The following is a 25,051-nucleotide window of genomic DNA, read 5'->3' as shown; positions in this document are numbered from 1 at the left end:
TGGCGGTGTCCAAGGCATGGGCAGAAGTAGACAAGTAGGATCATGACAAGCTAAGAGGCTTTTGCATAGCCAAGGAAATAATAATTAGCAAAGTGAAGAGGCTACTGATGGAATGGGAGGAAATAATTGCAAACTATACATCCAATAAAGGATTAACATTCTGAAGATATAAAAAAGCCAACAATAAAACAACCCAGTTAAGAATTGGGCAAGAGGCTGACACTGTGGCATAGCAGGGTAAGCCAGCAGTTAGAAGTCTGGCTGCTCCACTTTTGCTTTAGATCCTTGCTATCAAATCTGGGAAAGTAGAGGACAGCCTGAAAATGTGGACCCCTGCGCCCACAAGGCACAGCTCCTGGCTCCTGGTTTCGACCTGTTTCAGCCCTGACCATTGCTGCCCTTTGGGGATTATATTGTATCTCTGTTTTGTCCCATTTATTTATAACTGCCTTTCAAAAAAAATGAACAATAGGAAGATTATGGAGCAATAGATGAGCAGGCATTTTTCAAAGGAGGAAGAACAATTGCTCATATTGCAAGCTATCAGGGAACTGCAAATAAAAACCATGAAATATCACCTTAGTGCAACTTACAACAAATTCAAAACCTTAAGTGTTGGCTTTGGGACACTGCATCCACGTGGGAGACCCAGAGGAAGCTCCTGGGTTCGGATCAGTTCAGCACCGGGGGTTGAGGCCAGATGGGGAGTGAATCAGCAGGTGGAAGATCTTCCTCTCTGTATCTCCTCTCCGTATATCTGCCATTCCAATAAAAATAAGTAAATCTTTAAAAAAATTCATTCTAAAATCTCCAAAATAAAATTAGAAACAACAACAAACAACTACCAAGTGTTTTAAATAATGGCTTATTTATTACCAAATTCTTCAAGAATAATGGTAAAATCACTCCTTGTAATGAGAAGGGCAGTGAATTAGGGTCAGGGAAACATTTTGCTTCATCTGTTTTCTTGGCAAATCTTTATAGGCCTGCCATGTTAGAGGTCAGACATGCCTAGGTGAATTCCAGGTCCCTGAAGGCAGAAGGTGCCCCCTTTCCTCAGCTCCTCACCGGGCAGGTGGAGTTCCCCCGGCTTTGTTTTGAAGGTCTAGATTAAAAACCCTCACATACGTTGAGACACACCATACATGAACAGTTACTTCCTTAAGAGGAGACACTGTTTTTTCTTGGAGGTGGCTGTTAAAAGACACGGGAACAAAACAGACGCGCTGACTGTGCTTTTTACGCATTTTTGAAATACGGATAGTCAGAATTGGTGACCGAATTGCAGCAACCAGGACCGGAGGAAGGCTGCGCAGGGCACCAACGCAGGGGCGCACTGCGGTCTGAGACTTCCTCCCCACGGAGGCCGGGAGGGGAGGGCCGGCCGGTGCACGGTGCACCTGCACCTCCACAAACCCTCCGGACTCTCGCGCAGCCACTGCTTCCGGAGCGGGTCGCAGGGTCGGGGCGCGCGGCCGGCAGTGGCTGTGGCGCCGGGCGCGCGGCCGGCAGTGGCTGTGGCGCCGGGCGCGCGGGAGGCGGGGTCGGGGCGCGCGGGAGGCGGGGTCGGGGCGCGCGGGAGGCGGCGGCGGCTGTGAGGCGCTCGGCTGTGGCGCGCTCGGCTGTGGCGCGCTCGGCTGTGGCGCGCTCGGCTGTGGCGCGCTCGGCTGTGGCGCGCTCGGCTGTGGCGCGCTCGGCTGTGGCGCGCTCGGCTGTGGCGCGCGGCCGTTTTGCTTGCCACGAGGTGGCCTCGCTGCACCGGGGCCGCTGGGTGAGGCGCGGTTCTTGTGAGGGACTCACAGTCCTCATTATTTTGAACTGACGGTCTCTCAGCCCTCAAAGCGTCCTGGAAAAGGAGGGTAACGGAGACTCGGGGCGTGAGGCCACGATGGAGGAGGGCGCGCAGGCCCTGGAGTGGGACAGTGACGAGACCGTGGTGGGGGGGTCGATGACGGAGAGCGAGCCCGAGGAAGAGGAGCTGCCCTGGAGAAGGTGACGCCCCGAGTGCACGGCGCCAGGCGGAGCGCCCTCCGGGACGGGTTCGAGGCCCGCACGCGGCTGTTCTGATTCCTTCAGCGGAGTCAGGCTGAAGGGCTTGTTGGGTTTGGGATTGAAGTAGTTGGACACCGAGGTGGTGAGACCAGCGTGAGCTATCTTAGCTGTGGAAATGAGAGGATAGCTGTGAGGGTGGTGTCGGGGTCCCGTTTCTGTCACGTGTAGGGGAGGCGGTGGCTGCCTGGCAGCTGCATGGAGTCCTCAGGCCCCGTGTCAGGACCCCGAGAGGATCGCCACCCTAGATGTCCCGAGCAGCCCTCTCCGACCCCCTCCCCCGCGTTTATGTTCTTGCACAGCGAAGTTTTGGTTCTCTCTGCTGTCAACATTTTGTTTTCTTTGATTCTCGACAGTTTATAGTAAGTTTGGGTATGATTCTCAGTGTTTTTCTTGTTTTGGGTTTGATTGAGCTTCTTGAATCTGTAGATTCATATCTTTCAATCAAGTTTAGGATTTTTTTTCTGTCATGAATCCTTCAAAAACAGTTTTTTCTGAACCAATTTCTTTAACCTCCCTTCTCATTCTTCTGTGGCATGAAGATTAGAACTCCTGCAGGTGTGCCCCAGGTCTTGCGTGTGATCGCTAGCTAACTGTTGTGTAACATGATGCCCTGCACCCCAGGTTCACTGGTCATCTCGGTTCTGTTCTTGAGCCTAGTTGATATATTTTTTATAGTTTTGGATATTTTCTTCTAAAATCTATATTTGGTTCTTTTTGTTGCTTCTGATTTATGTGAGAGCTTCAGTCTCTATCTTTTTTTTTAATATTTTGATTTATTTGAAAGGTAGATGATGTAGAGAAATACTGAGAAAGAAATGTGGTTCACTCTCCAGGTGACTGCAGCAGCCAGAGCTGATTGGGCTGAAAACAGGAGCTTCAGAAATGTATTCAAAATGTGCCCCCCCCTTTTTTTTAATAAATTTCACTTTTTTGAAAATAGTCAAGAGAAACACATAGGCATTGATCTTACCTTTCCTAGGCAGATTGAGTTACATGCTCAGTACTGTGGCTTAACTAAGGATGGTTTAATTGGTGAGAAGCAGTTTCTTTTAAAAATATTTGTTTCCAATAACAAACTAAGGAAGCATGGTAGATTAGAATGTCAGTCTTTTGTATGAAATTATGATTGGACGTGCACAGTGGTCCTGCATGGTCACTCATATCACAAAAGGAGTGACACCCACTTTTATCCTGTGTTAGTGCACACACGTTCACAAAAGTGAACTTTAATTAGATCAAACTTCTGAAGCTAATGGCCATTTTACAGATAATGTATAGGACGGAAGAACATGTTAAGCGACATGCAATCAATAAGCAAAAATGCGAGATTGTATGGGAAGAACAACTTGATCTTTTCAGCAAGTTTTGAGGGGGTAAAAGGAAGGACCAGGTGTACATGTAGGGCCAGCCTGTGCTGTAGCCCTCTGGACACCCACACCTCCAGTCCTGCCTCTGTTTTTAAGGTGTCCCTTGCAGGCAGCAGGTGAATGTACCAGTGTGTGTTGTTGCCCCCCACATGGGAAATGTGGGTTGAATTTTGGGCTCCTGGCTTCAGCCTGGCCCAATCCCAGCTATTGTAGGCATGTGGGGTGTGAGCCAGCAAATGCAAGGTCTCTTCATGTCTGTCTGTTTGTCTTTTAAATAAAAGAAATAGTCTTGCTAGACATAGCAGCCAATGTAGTATGTCCACCTTGGCACAGTTAGACAGTGATAATTAGGGACATGTGATTACTGAATAGTGGTTTCCTATTACTGTGTAATACTTTAAGACTCAATGTCTTAAAGCAGTGAATATTTGTTATCTTAAAGCTCCTGTCTTTGGGAATCCAGGTGTGACCTACCCAGGACATCTGGCTCACAGTATTTTACAAGGCTGGATTTCAGTGTCAAGCAGGGCTGCACTCATTTCGGGACTGCAGTGGGAAGGATGTTCTGTTCAAAGGGAGTTCTTATGTTTCTCAATCAAAAATGAATTATTTCCACATAAGATGAATTAAAATGTTATGAATTATTTTCAGAATAATAACCCTAATCCCTTGGGAGGCCTGTGGGGTGAAGAGGAATAGTGGTGGCGAGGGAGGGGAAGTTATAGAGGAAGTGACACTTACGTGAACTATTGTTTGAAGCTGGGTGACTGATAAATTACTTTTTGTTGGTTGCTATGTGAAGTTGGATCATGAAAAAATAATGATAGTAACAACAGAAAGAAATATGTAATACCAAACATCTTCACACCTTAGTAATGTGATGCATGGTTGAATTTTTGGATTCTAGCAAGATTTTTTTTTTAAAAGATTTATTTTTTATTATTTTTTTTTTATTGGAAAGGCAGATATACAGAGAGGAGAGACAGAGAGGAAGATCTTCCATCCGATGATTCACTCCCCAAATGAGTGCAACGGCCGATGCTATGCCGATCCGAAGCCAGGAGCCTCTTCCGGATCTCCCACGTGGGTGCAGGGTCCCAAAGCTTTGGGCCGTCCTCGACTGCCTTCCCAGGCCACAGGCAGGGAGCTGGAAGGGAAGCGGGGCTGCCAGGATTAGAACTGGCGCCCATATGGGATCCTGGGCATGCAAGGTGAGGACCCTAACCACTTGCGCCACTGCGCCACCGCGCCGGGCCCAGATTTTTTTTTTTTTTTAAAGATTTGTTTATTTTGATTGGAAAGTCAGATGCATGGAGAGGAGGAGAGACAGAGAGGAAGATCTTCCGTCAATGGTTCATTACCCAAGTGACCGCAGCGGCTGGAGCTGAGCCAATCCGAAGCCAGGAGTCAGGAGCCTCTTCCTGGTCTCCCACACGGGTGCAGGGTCCCAAGGCTTTGGGCCGTCCTTGACTGCTTTCCCAGGCCACAAGCAGGGAGCTGGATGAGAAGCAGGGCTGCCAGGATTAGAACCGGTGCCCATATGGGATCCCGGGCGTGCAAGGCGAGGACTTAACCACTACACTATCACGCTGGGCCTGGATTCTAGGAAGATGTTTCAAGAAATGTTTTATCCTGGGAAAATATTTTTTAAAATCACCATCTTAGACATTTTTAAAGGTACAACACCATGGTGTCTGCAGCAACCTCCTTGGGCTAGTTGGAGAACCTTTTCACGCCCTCTCACTGCCTGTGGCAGCCAGCCTTCTGCTTTCTGGCTCGGAGTTTGTCCAAGTGCTTCATGTAATTGGAATCATTCAGCTTTTGTCTGCTGCTGTCTGGCTTATTTCATTGAACACAGTGTCTTCATGTTTCCTCTACAGTATAGCCATGTGTCAGTGTTTCCTCATAAGACAAAATGCTATTTCATCGTGAGTCTGTGCTGTTTTGTCTCTTCCTTCATTGATGGGCATGTGGTGTGTTTCTGTCCTGTGGTTGCAGTGAATGATGCTTCTGTAGGCCTGAACATACAAAGGTCTGCTGCTTTCCTACTTTTAGTTCTTTGCTGCATTAATCTGGAGGTGGAATTGCAAGATCGAGTGATGTTCATGTTGCAGGTTTTGATGAACCAGCGTCCTGTTTTTCGTAGTGGCTGCATCCCTTCATATTGTGCTAGCATGCACACAGCTTCCGGTTTGTCTACATCCTTGTCAGCACTTGGGATTCTGTGTGCACGTGTGTGTGTGTGTGTGTGTGTGTGTGTGTGTTTAAATTCCTTTTTTAAGCAGGGATTCTGATGATCATGACGTGGTATCTCACTGTCGTTCTGTTCTTCATTCCCCTAATCATTGAGTCATTGGTGGCGTCCAGAGATGTCTAAGTTCTTTGCCTGCCTTTGAATTGGGAAAGTTTAAAAGAGATGCTGAGTCTTAACAAAAATTAATAGAAAAAGCATTTAATGAAAAATCTGTGTCTAGCTTGGGAAAACTTTTTGCACCCAGATAGCCTTTAGTTGTATTTGTCATGAGTGTGAAGACTTCTTGTCGTGACAGTGCCGTTTGTTCCTTCTCTGTTCCTCAACACTTGGATTGTCTCAAGGCCGAGGAGGATCTGTTTCTCGCTGTCATCTTCATATTGTGTTGTTGCCATGAACAGACTCAGAGCCATAAGTAGATTCTGTTACTGTATATTATGAAATATACTCAGATTTATTTTATGTTTTTATTTATTTACTTGTTGAGAGCAGCAAATAGAGGTAAAGAGAGTTCCCAAGCACAGGTTCACTCTCCAGATGCCTGCGATGCCTGGTTCCCATGGAAGGTGGGAGTTGGGAGCTCAGTCCAGACTCCCTGTGCTCGAGCTGCCTCCCGTGCCTCCTGGGGTGTACAGTGGAAACAAGCTGGGATAGGGAGTGGAGCAGGTCTTGGGCCTAAACACAATGACACAGGGTGCAGTATCCCAGATCGCTATGTCATGCACCTGCCACCATATGATTAGATTTAACTTTGGGATTTTTTATTCTTAAAGATTCATTTATTTATTTGAAAGGCGGACTAACAGAAAAGAAAAGAAGGAGATGAGAGAGAGAGAGAGATCGATCTTTGTCTGCTGGTTCTCCCATCAAGTGGCCTGAAGTCTGGAGCCTGGTGCTCCAACTGGGTATTCCACGTGGGTGGGTGGCAGGGACATAAATACTGGGGTCACACTCTTCCAGAACAGAGCAGCTGCTGGAATCTTAAGAAGTAGCTTAACCTGTTGAGCCACAGTGTAGCTCCTAACTTGAAATTTTTTAAATCTCAAAATCTCTGTGCTTAGAGAAATGTGAAGAGAAAAATCCACCAGCACCCATCCCTCAAATGATCTCCTCATTTTATTTCTCTCAAAAAATATTTGTCCTGGGCCCAGTGCGATAGTGTAGTGGTTAAAGTCCTTGCCTTGCATGCGCTGGGATCCTGTGTTGGCGTGAGTTCTGGTCCCGGCAGCCCCGCTTCTCGTCCGGCTCCTTGCTTATGGTCTGGGAAGGCAGTTGAGGAGGGCCCTGAGGCCTTGGGACCCTGCACCCCCGTGGGAGACCCGGAAGAACTCCTGGCTCCTGACTTCAGATTGGTTCAGCTCCAGCCGTTGTGGCCGCTTTGGGAGTGAACCATTGATGGAAGATTTTCCTCTCTGTCTCTCCTCCTCTCTGTATATCTGCCTTTATAATACAGATGAATAAATCTTAAAAAAAATTACCCATTACCTTTGTATGCCAGAAAGTAATCATATAATATTTGTAAAAGTTGAATATGACCATATGAACATTTTCCATCTTGGCTAAGTTCTTCATTGAAGTGTGTATTTTTTTTTTTTAAAGATTTTTATTGGAAAGGCAGATATACAGAGAGAGAAGAAACAGAGGAAGATCTTCTGTCCAATGATTCACTCCCTAAGTGGCAGCAATAGCTGGAGCTGAGCCAATTCAAAGCCAGGAGACTCTTCTGGGTCTCCCACATTGGTGCAGGTTCCCAAGGCTTTGGGCCGTCCTCCACTGCTTTCCCAGGACACAAGGAGGGAGCTGGATGGGAAGCAGGGCAGCTGGGATTAGAACCGGCGCCCATATGGGATCCTGGTGTATTCAAGGCGAGGACTTTAACCCGCTACACTATCGAGCCGGGCCCTAAAGTGTGTATTTTTAAAGTAATGTTTTGAAATAGAAATACTAGTAATAGTGCAGCTAAAATTTTTAGCGAGTTTAGATGTACTAAAAGGTAAAAATGTTAATTGATGCTTGTGCCGTGTGTTGGCTCAATGCCCCAGGTTTGGTGTTCCTTTCTGCCCCTGGCTGCGGCAGCTAATGCAGACCTTGGGGTCTGTGGCGACAACGCAAGTGATTGGGCTCCTGCTATGCTTGGGAGTCCTAGGTTGAGTCCTGGCTCTTGGCGTCAGCTGGCTCAGTCCTGCTGTTGCATTTGGAGAATGAACCTGTAGTTGAGAGCTCTGTCTCTGTTTCTTTGCTGATCAAATCAGATCAAATAGAAAGTTAATATTTGTTTAGGAAACATAATTAAAAAAAATTTTTTTTATTTGCAAGGTTGCTCTGTGGTGAAGACACGTCACGTAGAGGTGAGTGCAGCCCACCCTCCTCTAAGAGTGGTATATGGAGGTGAGGATTATTCTTTTCACAAGGTAGCTCCTTTAGCTTCCCAGGTGCCAAGAGTGTATTAAGCGGATGGTATTTGGAGATGGGGCTGGGGTGATTATTTTGGCGTGGAGTCTGTCATTGAATCCTGGTGATTTGGTAGTGTTGGAGAAGCCACACAGACACAGGCCAAGGTGAGTGCTCCTTGTTTGCCGTGTCATACTCCAGGCTACCTCAGGACTCGGATAGCAAGAAGGCTATTACCAGATAAGGCCTCTAGAACCCTAAGCCATGGCATCAGCATGCCGCAGGAGATTTAGTGCAGTAATCGAAGCTGTTTAATATGCCATGCACACGGGATATTCAAAAGGCTCATGGAAAATAAGTGTTATGAAAAGACTACATGTTTTTTTTATTTTTGTTGTAACGGAATTACTCTTTTAGTTCTATTATTAATGAACTTTCCAAAATACTTTTTTTTTAGTTTATCTTTTTCTTTTTTTTTTAAAGATTTATTTTATTTTTATTGGAAAATCAGAGATACAGAGAGGAGGAGAGACAGAAAGATCTTCCATCTGCTGGTTCACTCCCCCAAGTGGCCACAATGGCCAGTGCTATGCCAATCCAAAGCCAGGATCCAGGAACTTCTTCCAGGTCTACCACACGGGCGCAGAGTCCCAAGGCTTTGGGCCGTCCTCCACTGGTTTCCCAGGCCACAAGCAGGGAGCTGGATGGGAAGTGGAGCTTCCAGGATTAGAACAGGTGTGCATATGGGATCCCAGCACATTCAAGGCGAGGACTCCAGCCACTAGGCTGTGCCACCAGGCCCAAGTTTATTTTTATTGAAAGGCATATTTTACAGAGAGAAGGAGAGACAGAAAGATCATCCATCTATTGGTTTATTCCCCAGATGGCTTAAATGGCTGATCTGAAGCCAAGAGCCAGGAGCTTCTTCTGGGTCTCCCTTGCAGGTGCAGGGTCCCAAGGCTTTGGGCTGTCTACAATTCCTTTCCCAAACCACAAATAGGGAGCTAGATGGGAAATGGAGCAGCTGGGACCCAAGTTGGCACCCATATGGGATCCTGGCATTTGCAAGGGGAGGAATAGCCAGTGAGCAATCCGGCCGTGCCCAGCATGTCTATCCTTAAAAGTGTCTGTCAGACACCAGTTCTCAGTTCCCCAAGATCCACTGTGCCCCAGGAGCTGTAGGAATGCTGGTTTATTTCCTTTACAACTTTCCCCCGACTTTGGAGGGTATCTGGAGACAGATGTTAAGGAGAAGAAGATCTGTAATACATACATTGCTGTTCTGTAGCCCACAGCATGCTCTCATCGGACTCTTCAATGGAAAGCTGCAGTACAGTAGGGATTGTTTTTTCCTACTTGTAATTGGGAGCAAGAATGTGCAGTATTTGTCCTGAGTGCCTTCTTAGGATATGTGAAGTGTTAGCAGAAAAGAGAGGTCTGTTTTAATATTTCAGCCAGATTTTTTTTCTTTCTTTTCCGAATGGATAGGCTTTTGTTTTATTTTCTTATTACTAAAAATGTAAAATCCTACAGTGGGCATTTGGCAGTGCAGTGAAGTTGCGTCTCCTGTCAGAGTGCCTGGTTGGAGTCCTGCCTGCTCTGCTTTCGATCCAGCCTTCCTGGGAAGGGGCAGGAGATGGAGCAAGGGACACCTAGAGGACACCCAGGTGTTTTGTCTTTTGCATAATTCTCTAGGAACCTATAAGGTGAGGAAAGTTAATTATGGACCTAATTTGCCATTTTGGAAAGAAAACTGACATTTTTGGGATTGTACAGCAGCATTATGAATTCTTATCATGACCTAAAATCCAGTTTACTATATGTGCTTCCTAGACAAGCACAAAAAAAACAAATAGTCTTTCTTGTGTTGTTTAAGACTGTATACCTTTAAGTACATGTTCTTTGCATTCTTTCATTCTGAGATAAAAGAGCTATTGGGCATTATTTTATTCAACGTGGCATACATGTTTCCTCCTGATTTGTAATTTTAAAACATTGAGACATAAAATAGTAATTAAGAAATTAGGATCTGCAAAATAGCTTTTCATGACATCTTGTGCTTGTGAAATTCTTGAGTTGTTGCAAAGCCCAGCAGTAAAACCGTTGCAGAGGACTTAACGATCATATTTCCTCTTAGGTCTGCTCTCTCCTGAGATTCCCCTTGGGTTCAAACACTGCAAGGATCCACAGACACAAGTGAATGAAAGCATGCTGATGCCCGTTCCTGGAGCGGGTATACCCTCACAGGTGTGGAGCGTGTTGACTGAGTACAGTTATTACCAACTGCAGGTGTTGTCTTTCAAAGGAGGACATTCCTGATCACTGTCTATATTATTTTGCTTCTTTATCATTGTATGTTCAGTGTTTTTATCTGTTCTTAAGTAGTCATTCAGTTTCTTTGTTGCAGTTTGGTGAAAACTGGTCATTTTGGTGGAGGGAGAGTTGATTGTAAAGTATTTCCTTTTGTCTTTAACTATTTTATGGTTTTATTTTTCTGACAGAAATGGCAGTGAAAAGAACAGAGATTAAAATAGGATATAATAACTCCAATTTTGCATGTCCATCTTATATCAGAAATCATCTTAAATTGGTAACAAAGGTACTCTCTGTGGTATAATTTGAAATGAACTACTGAAGACCCTTGGATTTTCTCTGTGCATGCACATTGTAGGCACATAGTTTAAAAATCCTTAATTATTAATAATTCTTATGAGGCCTTTTGATGCAAACACCACAGGGAGAACTTTATTGGGTTTGATTCAGTGGCTACCTTCACATGGACACGTTGGCTAATCAGAAAGGCCTACCTTAGGGAGTGGAAGGGATATATAGATAGGTAAGCATGTGGATAGGTAGACTGTTTATTCATTCATCCATTTATTTACTTATTTGCTTATGTATGTATTATTTGAAAGGCAGAGAGTGAAAGATCTTCCATCCACTGGATTACTTCCTGAATGGCCACAGTGGCCAAGACTGGACCAAGCTGAAATTAGGAGCCTAGAATCCATCTGGGTCTCTCATGTGGGTAGCAGAGACACAAGCATTTTAGTCTTTTTTTTTTTTAATATACATTTTTTGAGATCTATTTGTTTTTAATTGGAAAGTCAGATTTACAGAGAGAAGGAGAGACTGAAAGGTGGTCTTCCATCTGCTGGTTCACTCCTCAAGTGGCCACAATGGCTAGAGCTGAGCCAATCAGGACCCAGGTCTCTCATGTGGGTGCAGGATCTCAAGGTTTTGGGCCATCCTCAACTGCTTTTCCAGGCCACAAGCAGGGAGCTGGATGGGAAGTGGAGCAGCCGGCACACGACCTGGCACCCATATGGGATCCTGGCACATGCTAGGCAAGGACTTTAGCCACTAGGCTACTGTGCTGCACTCGATTCATGAATCCTGTAATAGTTACATTCTCTCCTACTATTGCCTGAGAGGTATATTGCTGGGCCACACTAACACAAGATGACTTCAAAACCCTGACCTTCGGCTCCCATGAGATGATCAGTAATGAATGGAGTTAATCAGTGTCCTTCACAGTCCTGGCACCAGCAGGCCTGAAAACTCTTTGTTGCCTGCTGTCAGGCTGGTACACACTCCTCTGCTGCCCCTTGCTGTTACCTGCAGACATCTGTGAGAAGCCCAAGACAGCAGAGGGTGCACCTCTTAGCTGTATCTCTTCAGGTGCCACCAGCACACAGCTGTGTTTCGTGTGTACCTTCACCTGGCACTGTGAAATCAACAGTGTGTGCATTCCCGGAAGGTTCTAGTGTTGTTCTTCGGCCTGTCCTAACTTGAACCAGGCCTCTTTGGAGCTGAGCTCCTGTCCTTTTTTGGATTCTTCAATTCCTCTGTTCCAGTTAACTCTTAGGATCCTGGAATTGCTGTCTTTGCCTGAAGTTAAAGAGTCTTAAAAAAATATTGTGGCTGTAGGGCAACAAGAGCAGGGTTCTGGGTCAGGATTTATTTTGTTTATCTGAGAGGCAAAGTTCCAGAGGGAGGGAAAGAGGAAGAGAGAAAGATAAAGTGAGAGAAGTGCAACCTATCTTCCATCTGCATGTTCATTCCCTAAATGGGCCAGACTGAAGCCAGGAGCAGGCACTCATCCAGGGCACCCACATGGGTGGTGGGGGAACAAGCGCTTGTGCCATTTTCTGCTGCTTTCCCAGGTGGAACAACCAGGAGGATTCTAAACTGGTACTCATATGGGGTGCTGGTATTGAAGATGGCTGCTTAATGTGCTGTGCCACAACGCTGGCCCCAGACAGCTTTTAAATGGTCAAACCACTTTCTGATTGGCTTGTACTTAAAGACTAGTGATTGGAATTTCAGAATTTAAGCATTTAAGAATACTAAAATCATGAACATGTGGAACCATTTATACAGATAAAACATGTAAAATGTAATCATGTGGTAATACTGGAATGAATTGCTTTGGGAGGTCCCAGAAATATCTAGGAAGTATGTAAATTATTCTGTTGAATTAATCCTTGGAGGTTCCTCAGTATGCCTCCTTAGGAGGCCTGTCTCCTGACAGGCCGCCTGAGCTCTGCCAGCCTGGAAGCCCCTCAGTGTGCTTTTTTCCCAGGAGGCCTCTCTCCTGACAGGCCCCTGTACTCTGCGGCCTGGAAGCCCTCGGTCCGCCTCCTGAGATTCTTTCCCTGTCTGGACCTCTGACCTTTGTCAGTCTCGGGAAATGGACACATGGGTGACTGATGGGATTACTGTATCGGGATGTGTTGTCTGTAAATGATATTGACCATTAATTGCGGAAGACTGAAATTCTCAAAGTGTATTATTTTCTTTGTTGTGTAAAAGTTAAGGGAAATTAGTTTTATATGTTTAAATATTTATTTTATTTATTTGAAAGGCAGAATTGCACAGAGAGAGGGAGAAACAGAGAAAGAGAGAGCTCTTTCATCCACAAGTTTACTCCCCAAATAACTGCAGGGGGACAGAGCTAGTCCCGAACCCAGGAACTTCATCCATCCCTCACATGGATAAGGAGCCCAAGCATTTGGGTCATCTTCCTCTGCTTTCCCAGGCACATCGGAAGGGCGCTAGATCAGAAGTGGAGATGTAGGACTTGAACAGTGCCCATATGGGATGCTGATGTCACACATGGAGACCTTACCTGTTATGCCACAATGCCAGCACTTAACAGATTTAAAAAACTTTAATGTGGATCATAGAAACAGAGGATACCCAAAGAGAGCTCTTTTTCCAAATATTTTTGATATTGACAACATATTTAAAGCAAGGATTTATTTTCATGTGATGAAAATCAATATGCTGTGACATCTTAAAATGGAATCATTTTAACAGTATATTTCACCTTAAAAAAAAGAGCATAACTTCAGATTTTGTAGTATGACTTGGTTTAGGCAGGATCAGTTTGACAACTAATGCTGTGACAGAGTTGCATAGTTCCTGGTTCCCAGGGGTAAAAATTTCAGTCCAGAATCTGGTAGGAATAGACCTTCATCAACTTCATGTATTAATAAAAAGGGAAAAAGTCGAAATTGAAAATAAGGGACACTTTGGCTTCTGTTCACTTAAATCGTACAAATTTCTTAAGAGGCAAAAGTTAAGACAGAGAAAAGAGAGACAACCCTACAGAAGTCTCAGAAGATTTGGGGGAAAGGTATCATGATACTGGATTTGACAGTCATATCTTAGAAATAATGTATACTAGATTTAATGGCAGTTGAACTCATATGTGCCAAAGAGCACTGTCAGAAGAACGGAAAGGCAACCCATGGGACAGGAAAAGCTGCTTGCGGATCATGTCTGGTAAAGGATTGATGCCCAGAATATATAGAGGGTAGCAAGTAAAAATGTGCAGGGTAGACATTGTAATGTAACAGGGTGAGCCACTACCTGGCACTGCTGCATCCCCTGTTGCTTTTGAACTTTGCCTGTTTCTGATCTAGCTTCCTGCTAACGTGAGAGGCAGCCGGTGATGGCTCAAGACCTGGGGTCCCTCCCATGTGGGGGACCTGGATCAAGACTGTGATTCCTGGTTTTTGCCTTGCTCAGCCCTGGCGCTTGGAGGCATTGAAGGAATGAAGCACTGGATGGAAGATTTTTCTCCCTCTTACTTCCTCTTTCTTGGTTTCTTTTACTCTGCTTTTCAAATAAATAAACTTAAAATCAGCAAAGGATTTCAATATGTATTTCACCAAAGAAGATAATATGAATGACTCAGTGCATTTGACTCTTCCAAGTGTTGGTAAGGATGTGAAGAATCCTGTGCACTGCAGTGGGCTGTGAGATAGTCTGCTTCTGTGGAAGATGATGTGGTTGATGCCTAGAAAATATTCAACAATTGTCACGTGACCCAGCAGTTCCACTTCTGCATGTGTTCCCCAAATAGTGAAGGCAGGGGCCTGAAGAGTTGTTTCTGCAGTTGTGTTCACAGCAGCATTTTTTTCCCTAGCCATCAAAGATGGAAGCCAGGCAAGTATCCGTAGCAGATGAGTGCACAAGTGAACCATGGTGCAGGTATACAATGGAATCCTGTTGAGCCTTGAAAAGGAAGCAGGGGCAGGGAGGACAGGGGCAGGAAAGGAGGGGGGCTAGAAGGAGAGGGTCAGGGAAGATAGGGGCGAGGAGGAGAGCGGAAGTCAGTGTTAGTGGGTTTGGAGTGTCAGTTCAAGCAGGTGAACATTTAGAGATGACTGCAGGTGACAGTTGTGCAACTCTGCCAATGTGCTTGATGCCCTAGAACAACATTTAGGGTGGTGAATTTATCACCATAATGAAAAGAAGCTAAGAAGACATTACACAGAATTCTTTCGTTAGTGTTTATCCTGCTGCATTGATAAGTATACAAGTTGGTTAAAGTACTGTTCTGTTCTCCAGCAACCTCCAGGTGGAACAGCATGGACTCAGCCTTTATTTCAGTAAGTCCTCTCATTTTCAGCTTCATGATATTCAGGTTTAGTTTATTTGTTGTTTTGTATGTGTAGGAATCACTTTTACTTTATTTTAAAGTTACTGCATGTTTTGGGGTAATTTTCTTTTAGTGGCACAAACATGTTATTTTACAGATGTTTTAGAAATGCTTCATTTCAGACAAAGGGATCTCAGATTAAGGTAAATTGACTATTAATATTGTTTTAAAAGCAAACTTACAGGATAGAACAAAGATTTTTTTTAAAGATTTATTTTATTTTTATTGGACAGTCAGATGCAGAGAGAAGAGGACAGAGAGGAAGATCTTCCATCCGATGATTCACTCCCCAAGTAGCCACATTGGCCAGAGCTGAATCAATCTGAAGCCAGGAGCCAGGAGCCTCCTCCAGGTCTCCCACACCGGTACAGGGTCCCAAGACTTTGGGCCATCCTCTACTGCTTTCCCAGGCTGCAAGCAGGGAGCTGGATGGGAAGCAGGGCTGCCGGGATTAGCACTGGTGCCCATATGGGATCCTGGCACATGCAAGGCGAGGGCTTTAGCTGTGAGGCTACCGCTATGGGCCCCAGAAAGAAAGAATTACAGAGCTTAGTGAAATTAGATTTTATACAACTGTTTTGAAAAGGCTTTGTCCTTTTTTTTTTCTTTAAGATTTATTTTGTTTTTATTGCAAAGTCAGATAGACAGAGAGGAAGATCTTCTGTCCAATGATTCACTCCCCAAGTGACCGCAATGGCCGGTGCTGCACCAATCAGAAGCCAGGAACCAGGAATTTCCTCCAGGTCTCCCACATGGGTGCAGGGTCCCAAGGCTTTGGGCAGTCCTCAACTGCTTTCCCAGGCCACAAGCAGGGAGCTAGATGGGAAGTGGAGCTGCCAGGATTAGAACCGGCACCCATATGGGATCCCTGTGAGTGCAAGGCAAGAACTGTAGCCGCTAGGCTACCATGCCAGGCCTAAGGCTTTGTCCTTTGAATGATCTCAAGGTGTGGTTCAAGGATCTTCTGGAACCCCTAAGATTGTTCTAAGGAATTTGTGAGGTCAAAACACTTTCATCAGGACACTGTCTATTTGTATTGCTAGATGACCTGTGAGGACAATGCGAGAGCCTTGGTAGGACCCAGGCAGTGGCTCCGCACAGTGCTGGGGCCAGGCTGTTTTTTCCCTGCTGTTTACTCTGTCAGAGTCAGTTAAGGGTGCATTTGCTGGTTTTGTGAAGTCTGTTTAACATTTTGAGTGCAGAAATGGGGGTTTGAGCCACCCCTTGGCTCTCAATCCTCGCTCCAGCTTCCTTCTGATGCGGACATCTCGGTCCACAGCTTAACTGCTAGGCTGTCGTTACTAAGGAGACAGTGTCCTGTTACTGACTCAAGTGGTGGCTTTGTTTTGTTTTCAGTCAACTTGTTCTGCTCAGAGTCACATTTTAGGAAAATATAGCATTTTTTTTTGTTTGTTTCACAGAAATAGTCGTTTTTCAATGAGTTGTTTCATTTCTGTCTCTAAGATAGTTTATGTTGATGACTTCAGTTTTGGAATGGAAGAAAATGTTCAATTTATTATAAGAATAAGCTTAGGGTTTGAGTAGTTATGCCTGGAGCATATAAACTCCAAAGCTGAAACAAGGGACTTTTTAAGGGAAGATTCTGGGCAGAGTTAAAAGAGTGGCCAATTTGCCTTTCTTCAGTCAAGGTGTGATTACTCAAAGGAAGAGGAGTCATGACTCTTTACTTTCACCCTCTTCCCTTGGTACTTCCTGTCCCCTCCCATCTTATTTTTTGTCTAGTGGGAACTATGAGAATAATAAATGTCAGAGAAATTTCTCGTTACTGACTCTCACTTAGGTCCAAAACAGTTCTCAGTGTATGTGAGCATGGCAGAGCTGCGTGGTGGAGCTGCATGGTGGAGCCATGTGGTGGAGCCATGTGGTGGAGCCGTGTGGTGGAGCTGCATGGCACGGCTGTGTGGCACAGCTGCATGGCAGAGCCACGTGGTGGAGCCGTGTGGTGGAGCTGCATGGCACGGCTGTGTGGCACAGCGTCCTCCCTACAGCCATCAGATCCAAGTGTTGTTTTCCTTGTTTAGACCCTTCATTGTTCAACTCTTCCTTTCCTTTGTGCAAATACTTGGAATGTAAATGTTAATGACATGCTAATAATCATAAAGTATGAAGATATATTCTATTTGGAAAATGCTTTGAATGAAAAAGAAATTGTGATGGAATGGAAAATGGTGTTTTTCTTCTTTCCATTTTAAATGTTATTCATTGATTTTTAGAGAAAATCATCCACTGCCTGCTGTATCATCTCAGACCATCCTTTCACTTTATGACCAGCATATTGGAGGTAGGTTTCCACGAACAGTCTAAGGAGGAACTGTCTTTCCTCAAAGTGGAAGGTTACGTACACATGGATTTGTGAACAGGGAGTACCATGGCGACTGGAACAGTTAGGACAGTATCGGATGCCAGTGTCAGAAACTGTCGCCCATTGCTCCACAGTACCGACCTTACTGCCACACGTATGTCACTTCCAGTCTCCACATGGTCTACAGTGGTATCTGTTCACTCTGTAAGAAGCGTTTACTGAGCCTTCTGTGCAGTGGGTCACTAGGAATTCGTTCAGACTGGGTGAGGGTGTTGAAGCATGCAGACAGCCTGTCACTGCTAGAAGGTGAAGGCTGTTACTAGTGCCCATCTCACTGTGCTGCTGGCCAGCAGGTTAGTAGGGAGAAGCAGTAATTCTTAGTTTGTGGGAATGATTTTTTAATATCACCCGAGTTCTTAATGAGCTTCAAAACATGTTAAGTGTGCATAAGTGAGAGTGACTGTGTGGTGGGATGCTTAATTGTTTAAATGACTTTATTGAGACCTGTGATATACATATGGTTTTCATTTTTTAAAGATTTGTTTATTTTACTTGAAAGCTGTGGAAAGAGAGAGAGAGAGACAGAGAAAAATCCTCCATTTACTGGTTCACTCACCAATGGCTGCAGTGGCTGGAGCTAAGCTAATCTGAATCTAGAGGCAAGAGATTCTTCCCACATGGGTTCGGGAGCCCAAGAACTGGTGCCATCCTCCACTGTTTTCCCAGGCCATTGGCAGGGAGCTGGATCAGACAGGCAGCAGCTGGGACTGAGCAGGCACTGTCGGGGGTGCTGTTGTGCAAGGTGAAGAATTAGCATGTTATGTTACAGTGCTGGCCCAGGCTTAATTCTTTAAATAAATGTTCACAGAGTATAAATTATTTTTGATAACCCAAGAGGGTGGTGCCCACTATTTCCCTACTGGGTCCACTCCCACTCCCAGATTTTGCATTCTCCAGGTGGTTCTGCAGTTTAACTTGACAGAATTAGCCCCTTATGCCAGCTGATGCCAGCTGATGCTGCAGAGTGCCAGTTCTTATCCCAGATATAGGTAGTGGACACGTCATTGCTGTTAGACACAAAGGATTCTACAGCAAGGACAAGAAATGATTTGTTGTTTAGACTTTTTTTGTTGATGGTCTTGTGAGGGCATAGAAAGTAATGAATTTAACCTTCCTTGCTGGTTTCATATTTTTTTTTCACCATTTTATCATTTTTTTCATCATCAAATGGCAAAGGTGAAGCAAGAAAAAAACATTAAGTTTGGGAGCATGTGAAGCTCACCTGCTTTCCCAGGCAGATTAGCAGGGGACCAGAAGCAGAGCAGCTGTGAGGCTGGCACTGCAGATGGTGGCTGGACCTGCAGTGCCGCAAGGCCATCCATCCAGGAGGCTATCTGACTCTGGGCACTGCAGGTGGTGACTGGACAAGCAGTGCCACAAGGCTGTCCGTCCAGAAGCTTTCTGACTCTGGGCACTCCAGGCGGTGGCTGGATCTGCAGTGCCACAAGGCTATCTGTTTAGGGAGGCTTTCTGACTCCTTTGGCCTCAATGTGGGGTTCCTTTTGGGCGTGTCTCTAAAAATGTGAATTCACACCACCTTTTTGACCTAAATTGGAGGATGTGATGATACTGAAAAAGTCTGTATGATTTTGCGGACAAAAAAAGAGTTAAGTAGGTTTTTAGTTAAACTAATTACATGTCTGTCTGAAGGCATATACAATTTCTTAAAAAGGAATGAAAAAATTTTGTGATTTCATTGGTTAAAAAAAGGTAATTTTGATAGCAATGAATTTAATATTTATAAAATAGTTGCTGTGCCACTGTGTAGAGGAAGCTCAGGCTGCTTGATCATGAATGCTGAGTGAGACAGACATGTTGTAAGTACTAAAATAAAGCTGGAACTAAAATCTGTCATTCTCTTCCAGTGCCTGGGGCTAACACTCTTGAAGGTTTGCTGTACCCAGAAAAGGTTGGTCTGTTTAGTGGAGATTAGCTGTATAGAACATGACTTTAAATTAAAAATATGTTGATGAAAGAAGTATTTTGACAAAAGCAGCAAGTTCATGTAGAGTCTGCCCTAGGCAGGAATATGGCTTGGGCTTCATTCCAACAGACAGGAATTTTTTCCATTTTTGCTGTTCCCAGTGTTCACTCTCCCTCAGACTAACAGTGCAGTTTCTCTAGTTGTCTCTTAACCAGCACTAACCCTATCATTACTTGTCTAGAAAACTATGCTACTAAACCAGTTGCTGGTATGGTTAGCAAAATTCCTTTCACCGGTTTGTCTGCTTTTTGTGTTTTTATTTTGTAAAGATTTATTTATTTTTATTGGAAAGGCAGATTGAGAGAGAGAGAAAGAGAAGGAAAGACAAAGATCTTCCATCTGCTGGATTCACTCCCACATGGCTGTAGTGGATGGAACTGAGCCCATCTGAAGTCATGAGCTTCTTCCTGGTCTCCTATATGGGTGCAGGGTCCCAAGGACTTGAGTTATCCTCCACTGCTTTCTGAGGCCACAGGAAGGGAGTTGAATGGGAAGTGGAGTAGCCAGAACATGAACTAGTGACTATATGGGATTCCAGTACCACAGGTAGAGGATTGGCTTGCTACGCCACCATTACAGCTTAATTTGTCACCTTTTAATATTTCGTGTGAGACATTGCTTTCTTATTTCTAGTTGCCAGCTTTGCTTTCTGCTTAGTGCTGTGGGAACGGAAAGGTTGCTGTTGCCCCCCCCCCCCGCCCCACTCTCCTTGGTAGCCTATACCAAGCAGTGCAGCATCTCCTGAGGCTGGTCCTCCCAGGCCTGTGTCTCTTCATCTCAGCTGTTGCTGATGTATTCTCACAGGCGGAGGAAAGGGCATCAAGCCTGATCTGCATTGAGGTTCCCAGTGCAGCTCTCCTGTTTTTATCTGTAAAATGTAGACAGTGATGCTGTTTTTACAGAATTGCAGTGAGGACCAAGAGCAGGATGGCCCCCTGATACCCCGTTGATACTGAAGAAAAAAAATGTGCTCTTTGTTAAGATTGATTTAGTTAAAAGGATTCACAGAGAGAGAGAGAGAGAGAGAGAGAGAGAGAGAGAACTTCCAGGTGATTGCAGTAGCTGGGACTGGGTCCAGGTAAAGCCAGGATCCGGGAGCTTCTTCTGAGACTCCCACATGCATGCAGGGGCCTGAACATTTGATTTTCAGGGAGCTGGAGTGGAAGTGGAGCAGCTGGGATTTGAACCAGTGCTAATATGGGATGCCACCACCACACTGTGCCCATCCTGCATCTTTTACTGTTCTACAGACCTTTATGTCTGGCTCAGTTCTCACCTCTTCTGTAGATGTGTTTCAGGTAACTGGTATGACCTTGACCACAGTCATTATTGCCTGTTTGGCACTCAGTATTTATGCATAGTATCAGCATTTTCTAATCACTTCAACACTTTGGTATTAATAGGGCTTCTGGGAATAAGAATTTTTTGCATAAAAATGTTTGTACTAAGTCCTCAAATAGTTACAGTGTCCATGCTCTGAAAAGTCCTGTGTAAAGCCAACTGTGTAACTTTCTTCAAGTGTTTTTCAAACAGTTGTGAAAACCTAGGACTAGCATCATGACATAGTGGTTAAGCTGCTGCCTGTGATGCCAGCATCCCATGCAGGTGTCAGCTCTGGTCATGCAAGTGTGTGTTCAAGTTCTGGCTGCTTTCACTTGTAGTCTGTCTGCCTGCTGGTGTGTCCAGGAGAGCAGCGGTAAGCTGAGAGAAGCTCCTGGCTCCAGCTTGATCTGCTGTGGTTGTCAGGCCATTTCAGAGTAAACCAGCACTTGGAGGAGCTTTTTCTGTTTCCCTCTGCCGGGAACTCTGCCTTTCAAGTAAGTAAATGTTTAAAACAAAATCACCTATACCTGCCTGCCCCCGGGACTCACTGAGATTTGCAGTTCACTGAAACTGGTCTGAAGTGGTTTGTGCCACTCATTTTATGAGTGTTCTGTGACATTGTGTCCTACTGAATGTCTTGGGTAAAGCCCTGAATCTTCAGTTGGAAATGCAGTAATTTCCTTTAGGAGAAAGCACAGTGCATCTGCCTTGACCTGAGTGGACAGAAGGGCTTCAAGTCAGAAGGAGCTTGGAGCTGTAACTCTTGGGAACGGTTATTTGTGGTCCAGCACAGCAGTGGGTTTGGTTGTTGGAAACATTCTCAGTACCTTTGATATTTGTTATGTCCCTGAGTGACTTGTAAGTGGATTCTGAAAGCAGTTTGAAAAGAGATTCTGGCAATATTTTACTTATAGAAACATTATAGGAATGGGTTTAACCTATTGAGATTATCTTTGCAATGCAAGTTCTTGTTTTATGCCTGAAAAACCCATGGCCCAGAGATGTTAATTCATGGGCATGGCTCATTAACTTACATAGAATTGTACCACCTGTCCTTTGGCCATTTCACTTCATATTTACAAAATTGTGTTAAAATGGGGAATGAAGAGAAGGTGAAATGACACACATTTTATTCCTGGTTAACAATGTTTGTAACACTTGGCATGGAAAGAGTCTGTATTATTGGATCAGTTGCCCAAGAAAGTGCTTCCTCTTCTGTTAGAACAGGACTTAAACTAGATGAGTGAATACTTACATCTGTAAATGTGATCCTGTCAGTGGTATTCCTAGCATGAGACTCAGTGTTTGATTGTGTATGGGAGAGTGGTAGAAAGTGTTATTTTTATTGATGGAATGTGGTGGTGTCGATAACGCAAAGAATCACCAGGTAAGGAGGTACACACAGAAACAAAGAGCAAACACTTGCTGGTCCGTTCCCCAAATGCCTGCACCACATGGCGAAGCCAGGAGCCAGGAGCCAGGAATTCAGTCTGTTTCTCCTATGTGAGTGTCAGGGACCTACTGTCTAACCCGGCCACTAGCCACACCCTAGGCTGTGCATCAGCAGAAAGCTGACTCAGCGATCAGGAGTCCAGGTACTCTGATATGAGATGCAGGAATCCTTTTTTTTCCCTTCTTTTTATTTATTTATTTATTTTTGAGTCTTTTTTTTATTATTGATTACATTGCATTATGTGACACAGTTTTATAGGCACTGGGATTCCCCTCTCCCCTTCCCAAACCCGCCCCCCCCCCGGTGGATTCCTCCACCTTGTTGCATTACCACAGTTCAAATTCAGTTGAGATTCTTTCATTGCAAGTATCTACAAAGCATAGAGTCCAGCATCTTATTGTCCAGATAAGTTCAACGGTTTCTTGGAGAGACCATCTCTGGTCTGAAGGTAGAGCCGACAGAGTATCATCCCAATCAATTAAAAGCCCCGACATTACATCAGTAACAATTTATAACGTAATGGAATTAGTTGACATGGTATTGAGTAACCAACATGTTAAAAGAGAGAGAAAAAAAAAAAGAATGCAAGTTCTGAACCACATCCTATGACTTCTACATTGACATTTCAATTATTAGTTTATATACAACTGGGTTCTATACACCTTAAAATGGCTATAAATTACTATTCAGCTGTCTCATGTCTATTTTAATTTTAGTATTTAGCAGTTTATAGCGTTGAAGCATGATTTTGTAGAACCTGGCTGTTTTTCAGGTAGTCTAACTTATAACAAGACATATGTCAACAGTTTAGGTGAACAGTTTTAGGAGGGGTGCAGAGAAATCTTCAATACCCTAGTGAGGAGTAACTAATCTTTGTGTCCCACCCAGTGAGTTGTAAGTGCATCCCCACTGCCCGTTTCCTGTTTCTAAGCTTTCCTTGCTGTTCTCTATCTATTTTAGGTTTTTTTGTTTGTTTATTTGTTTTTTTTGTTAGTTTGTTTTGAGGGGTTTCTGGAGCGATCTTGATGGTCATTACGAGAGAGGGTGGGGACCCAAAGTCGGAACCAGGCAAGGACCAGAGAAAGCTCCTCTTGCTAGTCCTGAAGGAAGTTTACTGTTCTGTTTCTGCGGACCGCTTAGTGCTCCTGGTTGTTGTTCCGATGACCTTGTTTCCTGCAAGGCAGGATTTGGGCTTCTTCCATCCCATGTGGGAGATCCAAATGGAGGTGGGTGACCTCAGAGTTCTTGGCCTCCGAAGGCACTCCAATTCCCTGTGGTCTCCTTGGCGGTTGGGATGTAGTCCTCGGAGCTCGTACTGATAGTCCTTGGTGAGGATCTAGGAGTCTTCAGGGTTGGGAAACAAGCCTCTTCCTGTCTGCCTACTCCACTCTGGGGTCTCCCCCTGAGATGCAGGAATCCTAAGAGGTATTTTAACTGCTAGGCTCAGTGTCTGTCCCTGAAACTTTTTTTTTTTTTAAGATTTATTTATTTTTGTTGGAGAGGCAGATTTACAGAGAGAAGGAGAGATAGAAAGATCTTCTGTTTGCTGATTCACTCCCCAAGTGGCTGTAATGGCCAGTGCTGAGCTGATCCAAAGCCAGGGGCCAGGGGCTTCTTCTGGATCTCCCACGCGGGTGCAGGTTCCTAAGGCTTTGGGCTGTCCTCTGCTACTTTCCCAGGACACAGGCAGGGAGGAGGATGGGAAGGTAGCAGCTGGGACATGAACTGGCACTCATAAAATCCCGGCACCTGGTCAAGGTGAGGATTTAACCACTAAGCCATCGTTCCGAGCCCGTCCCTGAAACTTTTGAGGAAGGCCTACAGACTAAATCAATTATAACAGCAAAGATTTCATTTTAAATGTCTTCTGTTTACACTCCACAGGAACTGAGTGAAGAAAGAGATTTCCTGGAGAGGAGCTTCTTTTCCAGTGCTGCTACTATGGTTCTGGGGGCTGAGAGGGAGTCAGTGGCAGAGCTGGAGGTGTCAGCGACATCAGATACACTTGCTGAGCTGGGCAATGAAGTCGCACTGACTGCGGCTGGCGAGGAAACCTGCGATGAAGAGAGCTCTCTGGAAACTTTTGTGTCTGCCTTAGAGAGACAGATATCCTCACCAGGAAATGCCTTTGAGGAGAGACTGAGTGACATGAAGAACAGCTCTGACCCAGGGATGTTAAAGAACCTGCTGAGTCCTGTGCTGACACCTCTGGTTGCCATGGTGGGGTGTGGAGGAGATTTTGTGCCCAACACTGAGGAGTTAGCCTCACCAGCCAAGCTGCCATTGACCCTGAGCCCATTCTCAGGAGCTGGGGTGGGGCCCATCTGTCCCAGCAATGGGAATGAGGCCTTGGAAATGGAACCTGAAGCAGACTGCACACAGATTGCAGGCATGGCTTCCAAGCAAGGTTCTGAGTTAGCTGATCTGCAGGACAGCCGGCTGTCAGCAGAGGAGGTAAGGCAAGTATGAGTTTGCCTTCTGCAGCGATCTTGACACCCAGAAGCTACTTCCTTATCTGCAGTATACAGTATCGTTTTAGAAATGCCTGTGGGGTAGAGTTTCCCAAGTAAGCTGAAACTGGGCAGATTTCTTCCCGGGAGGCCAGAGAAGACATGTCATCAGGTTGCTTATATAAGACGGCCCTTTGCGTTAATTTATACTTAGACATAGAATATATACTGTTGGGCTGCCTGGAACAGGGGCAAATTATGCCTGTATGAAGGCTCGCAGGGTTTAGGCCTGCCAGCAGGTCCCCAGGTCACCTAGGGTGAGGCAGGTGGTGGCCTTGGGCCGCAAGAACCACCAAAGTCAAGCTCGTGAGGAATGTCTGCTTTATTATGCAGAAGGTGCAGGTTTTCAGTAGTAAGGAAGGGGAGGTCAGGAGGGAGCCTTCCG

At 45.0% G+C, this 25,051-nt stretch overlaps 1 protein-coding gene across 1 annotated transcript in view; it reads left to right on the top strand.

Annotated features, from left to right (window-relative positions):
* The first annotated feature begins 1,888 nt into the window (after positions 1-1,888).
* Positions 1,889-25,051, top strand: part of ANKRD31 (ankyrin repeat domain 31) — a 92,402-nt gene continuing 69,239 nt past the window's right edge. Inside the window, 4 exon segments of the mRNA XM_040985851.1 lie at positions 1,889-1,992; positions 7,987-8,018; positions 10,199-10,294; positions 24,027-24,610. Of these exon segments, the coding sequence (XP_040841785.1) occupies positions 1,889-1,992; positions 7,987-8,018; positions 10,199-10,294; positions 24,027-24,610 (816 nt within the window).

This window comes from Ochotona curzoniae, unplaced genomic scaffold (assembly GCF_017591425.1).
Source record: "Ochotona curzoniae isolate NIBS_2020 unplaced genomic scaffold, NIBS_Ocur_1.0 contig_4501, whole genome shotgun sequence".
Taxonomy (NCBI): domain Eukaryota; kingdom Metazoa; phylum Chordata; class Mammalia; order Lagomorpha; family Ochotonidae; genus Ochotona; species Ochotona curzoniae.
Note: the sequence above shows the minus strand (reverse complement) of the source record. Positions and strands in the feature narration are given on the sequence as shown.